Source organism: Lasioglossum baleicum, unplaced genomic scaffold (assembly GCF_051020765.1).
Source record: "Lasioglossum baleicum unplaced genomic scaffold, iyLasBale1 scaffold0023, whole genome shotgun sequence".
In the NCBI taxonomy this organism is placed as follows: Eukaryota; Metazoa; Arthropoda; class Insecta; order Hymenoptera; family Halictidae; genus Lasioglossum; species Lasioglossum baleicum.
Genome location: NW_027469083.1, coordinates 1,696,596 through 1,704,532, shown reverse-complemented (window position 1 = coordinate 1,704,532; position 7,937 = coordinate 1,696,596). Strand labels below are relative to the sequence as shown.

At 52.8% G+C, this 7,937-nt stretch overlaps 1 protein-coding gene across 1 annotated transcript in view; it reads right to left on the bottom strand.

The window, feature by feature from the left end:
* Positions 1 to 221: 221 nt before the first annotated feature.
* Positions 222 to 7,937, bottom strand: part of LOC143219315 (uncharacterized) — a 58,497-nt gene continuing 50,781 nt past the window's right edge. The window contains exon 3 of the mRNA XM_076445319.1: positions 222 to 345. Coding sequence (XP_076301434.1) covers positions 222 to 345 — 124 coding nt within the window. The remainder of the gene's footprint in view (positions 346 to 7,937) is intronic.

The following is a 7,937-nucleotide window of genomic DNA, read 5'->3' as shown; positions in this document are numbered from 1 at the left end:
CGATGCACAGTACTTAGCCGATAGCGCGATTACAAAATACGTGTCTCTACTTCGCAGTCCTGCGTCCTAGTCACCTACTTCGTGTCGGCTCGGAACGCGGAAGCGGAGCGTCCCCACTACTTCCTCATCTATCTTCGCTGTCGCGACGGTCGGACCTATCGCGTGGCTCCTCGCTGCCGGGCCGAATTCAGTGAATTCGGACCCAGGCCTCCGATAATTGTTTAGTTTCTCGGGGCCGCGTCCGATAACGCTGCGAGGGCGGTAGGGGTGGACCAGAGCCATTCCGGGTGGGCTCTCATGGCCATTCCCGGATGAGAGTCGGCAAGGTTGGGCCGTTGGACATCCCTAAGAAGTAACTTCCTTGTCGGCATCTCCGGGTTGACAGATCCGAGCTCGGTCCAATCCCCGTTGTCTTCTCCGTCAGCGCCGTCCCGCGATAGGTCTGCCGGGCGTCTTCTCGTGGTGATTATCGCCAATTAGCAGTCAAAGATAGGTATCGGCTCCCCTTGCAAGGGAGCAGGCCCTGAAACCTCGTGTCGCGCCCAGCGGCGCGACATTCAAATGCGATAAATTTTCCGCCGCTGGAAACCGGTTGCCTCCAGGGAGATCGATCGCTACGCTCGCCTCGATTCGCATCGGCTCGCAGGTGACCCGGTCTCGGTTAAAGGGTTCGGATAGACGTCAGCAAAAGCTGCCACGTCACAGTGTATAGATAAAATAGATAAAATAGAAGTCATTAAATAAATAAATAATAATAAGTAAATAAATACAATGGACAAAAGACAACAAACATAAGAAGGGGGGCAAAATAAAGGGGAATAAAAGATAAAGATAAAATTTATAATATAGAGTAAAATGAAATATTATAAAATAAAAGGAGGGGGGTCGACCGTCAGGTCGCATCTTTGTAGAGGGGGGGGAGGGGATTATTGCTCCACCTCGCCCCCCGCGACCTGTCCACCTCGGGGGCGCCTTAACGGCCAGCCCCCCTTGGCGGCGGTGGAAGTACTAAGTAGTACCACCGCCGCCATTACGTCTGCGGCCCCTTACGGGGGCCGTCGGCCTCGTCGGGGTTGCCCCGCCGATGCTAACCTCCTGGCGGAGAGCGGGTCGGCTTCCCTCTCCCTCTCCGCTGCCTCCTTCTGCGTTATCACAATCTAGCAGAAGGAGGCAATCGCTGCTCTTGACCTCTCGCTGCCGATCATGTGGTCGACCACGACCGGCAACGGGAGGTCCATCCCAATAACGCCCCTTAGGTCTCTGCGCGGTGCCGACCACGCTGGACATTCTTCCAGCGTATGCCGCGCAGAGTCCTGGGCCTCCTCGCAGTGGTGGCACTGCGATCCTCCTAGTGCCAGTTATGAACACACAGTTTGAGGAAACGGAGGTATGCAGGTAATTTCACTTATGCGCATGCATTGCTGCAACTTGTGCTGTATAATTTAGAATTTTTGTTACCGCGCCATCCGATTTTTATACATGTGCAAATACTCGTACACGCTGCATTGTATTTTTTTCCGCACGCGACAAGGAGGGGACAGAGGCGAGTTCCGGCTCGCGTCTGTCCCCTCCCCCCGTCCCACCCCCCTGGTCAACCCGCATAAAACTTAAAAATATGATAAAATAAAAGATAAAATCAATAATTGAAAAGGTGTATAGATAAAATAGATAAAATAAAAGTCAATAAATAAATAAATAATAATAAGTAAATAAATACAATGGACAAAACACAACAAACATAAGAAGGGGGGCAAAATAAAGGGGAATAAAAGATAAAGATAAAATTTATAATAAGAGTAAAATGAAATATTATAAAATAAAAGGAGGGGGTCGACCGGCAGTTCGCATCTTTGTAGAGGGGGGGAGGGGATTATTGCCCCACCTCGCCCCCCGCGACCTGTCCTCCTCGGGGGCGCCTTAACGGCCAGCCCCCCTTGGCGGCGGTGGAAGTACTAAGTAGTACCATCGCCGCCATTACGTCTGCGGCCCCTTACGGGGGCCGTCGGCCTCGTCGGGGTTGCCCCGCCGATGCTAGCCTCCTGGCGGAGAGCGGGTCGGCTTCCCTCTCCCTCTCCGCTGCCTCCTTCTGCGTTATCACAATCTAGCAGAAGGAGGCAATCGCTGCTCTTGACCTCTCGCTGCCGATCATGTGGTCGACCACGACCGGCAACGGGAGGTCCATCCCAATAACGCCCCTTAGGTCTCTGCGCGGTGCCGACCACGCTGGACATTCTTCCAGCGTATGCCGCGCAGAGTCCTGGGCCTCCTCGCAGTGGTGGCACTGCGATCCTCCTAGTGCCAGTTATGAACACACAGTTTGAGGAAACGGAGGTATGCAGGTAATTTCACTTATGCGCATGCATTGCTGCAACTTGTGCTGTATAATTTAGAATTTTTGTTACCGCGCCATCCGATTTTTATACATGTGCAAATACTCGTACACGCTGCATTGTATTTTTTTCCGCACGCGACAAGGAGGGGACAGAGGCGAGTTCCGGCTCGCGTCTGTCCCCTCCCCCCGTCCCACCCCCCTGGTCAACCCGCATAAAACTTAAAAATATGATAAAATAAAAGATAAAATCAGTAAATGTAAAGGTGTATAGATAAAATAGATAAAATAGAAGTCATTAAATAAATAAATAATAATAAGTAAATAAATACAATGGACAAAAGACAACAAACATAAGAAGGGGGGCAAAATAAAGGGGAATAAAAGATAAAGATAAAATTTATAATATAGAGTAAAATGAAATATTATAAAATAAAAGGAGGGGGGTCGACCGTCAGGTCGCATCTTTGTAGAGGGGGGGGAGGGGATTATTGCTCCACCTCGCCCCCCGCGACCTGTCCACCTCGGGGGCGCCTTAACGGCCAGCCCCCCTTGGCAGCGGTGGAAGTACTAAGTAGTACCACCGCCGCCATTACGTCTGCGGCCCCTTACGGGGGCCGTCGGCCTCGTCGGGGTTGCCCCGCCTATGCTAGCCTCCTGGCGGAGAGCGGGTCGGCTTCCCTCTCCCTCTCCGCTGCCTCCTTCTGCGTTATCACAATCTCGCAGAAGGAGGCAATCGCTGCTCTTGACCTCTCGCTGCCGATCATGTGGTCGACCACGACCGGCAACGGGAGGTCCATCCCAATAACGCCCCTTAGGTCTCTGCGCGGTGCCGACCACGCTGGACATTCTTCCAGCGTATGCCGCGCAGAGTCCTGGGCCTCCTCGCAGTGGTGGCACTGCGATCCTCCTAGTGCCAGTTATGAACACACAGTTTGAGGAAACGGAGGTATGCAGGTAATTTCACTTATGCGCATGCATTGCTGCAACTTGTGCTGTATAATTTAGAATTTTTGTTACCGCGCCATCCGTTTTTATACATGTGCAAATACTCGTACACGCTGCATTGTATTTTTTTCCGCACGCGACAAGGAGGGGACAGAGGCGAATTCCGGCTCGCGTCTGTCCCCTCCCCCCGTCCCACCCCCCTGGTCAACCCGCATAAAACTTAAAAATATGATAAAATAAAAGATAAAATCAGTAAATGTAAAGGTGTATAGATAAAATAGATAAAATAGAAGTCATTAAATAAATAAATAATAATAAGTAAATAAATACAATGGACAAAAGACAACAAACATAAGAAGGGGGGCAAAATAAAGGGGAATAAAAGATAAAGATAAAATTTATAATATAGAGTAAAATGAAATATTATAAAATAAAAGGAGGGGGGTCGACCGGCAGGTCGCATCTTTGTAGAGGGGGGGGAGGGGATTATTGCCCCACCCCGCCCCCCGCGACCTGTCCACCTCGGGGGCGCCTTAACGGCCAGCCCCCCTTGGCGGCGGTGGAAGTACTAAGTAGTACCATCGCCGCCATTACGTCTGCGGCCCCTCACGGGGGCCGTCGGCCTCGTCGGGGTTGCACCGCCGATGCTAGCCTCCTGGCGGAGAGCGGGTCGGCTTCCCTCTCCCTCTCCGCTGCCTCCTTCTGCGTTATCACAATCTCGCAGAAGGAGGCAATCGCTGCTCTTGACCTCTCGCTGCCGATCATGTGGTCGACCACGACCGGCAACGGGAGGTCCATCCCAATAACGCCCCTTAGGTCTCTGCGCGGTGCCGACCACGCTGGACATTCTTCCAGCGTATGCCGCGCAGAGTCCTGGGCCTCCTCGCAGTGGTGGCACTGCGATCCTCCTAGTGCCAGTTATGAACACACAGTTTGAGGAAACGGAGGTATGCAGGTAATTTCACTTATGCGCATGCATTGCTGCAACTTGTGCTGTATAATTTAGAATTTTTGTTACCGCGCCATCCGTTTTTATACATGTGCAAATACTCGTACACGCTGCATTGTATTTTTTTCCGCACGCGACAAGGAGGGGACAGAGGCGAGTTCCGGCTCGCGTCTGTCCCCTCCCCCCGTCCCACCCCCCTGGTCAACCCGCATAAAACTTAAAAATATGATAAAATAAAAGATAAAATCAGTAAATGTAAAGGTGTATAGATAAAATAGATAAAATAAAAGTCATTAAATAAATAAATAATAATAAGTAAATAAATACAATGGACAAAACACAACAATCATAAGAAGAGGGACAAAATAAAGGGGAATAAAAGATAAAGATAAAATTTATAATATAGAGTAAAATGAAATATTATAAAATAAAAGGAGGGGGGTCGACCGGCAGGTCGCATCTTTGTAGAGAGGGGGGGGAGGGGATTATTGCTCCACCTCGCCCCCCGCGACCTGTCCACCTCGGGGGCGCCTTAACGGCCAGCCCCCCTTGGCGGCGGTGGAAGTACTAAGTAGTACCACCGCCGCCATTACGTCTGCGGCCCCTTACGGGGGCCGTCGGCCTCGTCGGGGTTGCCCCGCCGATGCTAGCCTCCTGGCGGAGAGCGGGTCGGCTTCCCTCTCCCTCTCCGCTGCCTCCTTCTGCGTTATCACAATCTAGCAGAAGGAGGCAATCGCTGCTCTTGACCTCTCGCTGCCGATCATGTGGTCGACCACGACCGGCAACGGGAGGTCCATCCCAATAACGCCCCTTAGGTCTCTGCGCGGTGCCGACCACGCTGGACATTCTTCCAGCGTATGCCGCGCAGAGTCCTGGGCCTCCTCGCAGTGGTGGCACTGCGATCCTCCTAGTGCCAGTTATGAACACACAGTTTGAGGAAACGGAGGTATGCAGGTAATTTCACTTATGCGCATGCATTGCTGCAACTTGTGCTGTATAATTTAGAATTTTTGTTACCGCGCCATCCGATTTTTATACATGTGCAAATACTCGTACACGCTGCATTGTATTTTTTTCCGCACGCGACAAGGAGGGGACAGAGGCGAGTTCCGGCTCGCGTCTGTCCCCTCCCCCCGTCCCACCCCCCTGGTCAACCCGCATAAAACTTAAAAATATGATAAAATAAAAGATGAAATCAGTAAATGTAAAGGTGTTGTCACGCCGTTCACCGGTTCTCGACAGAATCGGTGACCGGACTCGGGAAATTATGGCCTGACGGCCGGGCCACGCTCGGTCGCGCGAAACGTGGTCCTCCCGGGACAAACAATCACTCGCGTATTCGAAATTGTTCTCCCTCGAGCGCTCGAAATGGGACCTACGGGCGCCAGGCACGCACTCGTGCCGCACGAAAACAATCGGGATTCAAACCCGAGGGATCACTTTTCCGAACACACGAGGATTGCGCGACCTGGGATAGCGGTAGAAGGGTCCGAGGTTACACGTGGAATGAAAGACGGGGCATTCCCCGCGACGGGAACGTTTCTCACAGGGAAAGAATGAACCGAGACATTTACGGCAGACAAAGATCGTTTATTATCTCGGGAATTAACGTTGACAGGCCACCGGCGAGAGCCGGTGGCGAACAAGATGGCCGCCGGCGCGATCTCGATCGATTTCGACGGGTGTTCGGTCGTTCGCGCGTAATATTCCCGGTTCGCGTCGGACTCGGCGGTCACAGGATTCCGCGTGAATGATACAAGCCTGGAAAGGCACGATTTCCGCCGAGCCCCGATAGAATACGCGTCGCAGTGCGAAGAGACTAGGCGAGGACGGCAAACACGTAGCGAGATCGAAGCGGGCGCGTCGCGTCGTCCCACCGTGGAACTTCCGAGGATCGTGAATCTAAAGGGCCGCAATCGAAATTCGTACGTCCCGCAAAACCACTCGGGATCGCTACGACACACTGCTTCGGCGCCGGCGCGAGAACACTCGTCTCGGACCCCGGACGCGCCGAAGCACTTAGCCCGCGCAAATAGGTTACAGAACCTTCCAAAAGACGTCCCGAGCCAACACGAGCAATCACAGAACTTTATTCGCAGTATTATGACCGGCACTTACCAAACGGCGCGATTCTAGCCCGATAAATGCTGTCGATGCACAGTACTTAGCCGATAGCGCGATTACAAAATACGTGTCTCTACTTCGCAGTCCTGCGTCCTAGTCACCTACTTCGTGTCGGCTCGGAACGCGGAAGCGGAGCGTCCCCACTACTTCCTCATCTATCTTCGCTGTCGCGACGGTCGGACCTATCGCGTGGCTCCTCGCTGCCGGGCCGAATTCAGTGAATTCGGACCCAGGCCTCCGATAATTGTTTAGTTTCTCGGGGCCGCGTCCGATAACGCTGCGAGGGCGGTAGGGGTGGACCCGAGCCATTCCGGGTGGGCTCTCATGGCCATTCCCGGATGAGAGTCGGCAAGGTTGGGCCGTTGGACATCCCTAAGAAGTAACTTCCTTGTCGGCATCTCCGGGTTGACAGATCCGAGCTCGGTCCAATCCCCGTTGTCTTCTCCGTCAGCGCCGTCCCGCGATAGGTCTGCCGGGCGTCTTCTCGTGGTGATTATCGCCAATTAGCAGTCAAAGATAGGTATCGGCTCCCCTTGCAAGGGAGCAGGACCTGAAACCTCGTGTCGCGCCCAGCGGCGCGACATTCAAATGCGATAAATTTTCCGCCGCTGGAAACCGGTTGTCTCCAGGGAGATCGATCGCTACGCTCGCCTCGATTCGCATCGGCTCGCAGGTGACCCGGTCTCGGTTAAAGGGTTCGGATAGACGTCAGCAAAAGCTGCCACGTCACAGTGTATAGATAAAATAGATAAAATAGAAGTCATTAAATAAATAAATAATAATAAGTAAATAAATACAATGGACAAAAGACAACAAACATAAGAAGGGGGGCAAAATAAAGGGGAATAAAAGATAAAGATAAAATTTATAATATAGAGTAAAATGAAATATTATAAAATAAAAGGAGGGGGGTCGACCGTCAGGTCGCATCTTTGTAGAGGGGGGGGAGGGGATTATTGCTCCACCTCGCCCCCCGCGACCTGTCCACCTCGGGGGCGCCTTAACGGCCAGCCCCCCTTGGCGGCGGTGGAAGTACTAAGTAGTACCATCGCCGCCATTACGTCTGCGGCCCCTCACGGGGGCCGTCGGCCTCGTCGGGGTTGCACCGCCGATGCTAGCCTCCTGGCGGAGAGCGGGTCGGCTTCCCTCTCCCTCTCCGCTGCCTCCTTCTGCGTTATCACAATCTCGCAGAAGGAGGCAATCGCTGCTCTTGACCTCTCGCTGCCGATCATGTGGTCGACCACGACCGGCAACGGGAGGTCCATCCCAATAACGCCCCTTAGGTCTCTGCGCGGTGCCGACCACGCTGGACATTCTTCCAGCGTATGCCGCGCAGAGTCCTGGGCCTCCTCGCAGTGGTGGCACTGCGATCCTCCTAGTGCCAGTTATGAACACACAGTTTGAGGAAACGGAGGTATGCAGGTAATTTCACTTATGCGCATGCATTGCTGCAACTTGTGCTGTATAATTTAGAATTTTTGTTACCGCGCCATCCGTTTTTATACATGTGCAAATACTCGTACACGCTGCATTGTATTTTTTTCCGCACGCGACAAGGAGGGGACAGAGGCGAGTTCCGGCTCGCGT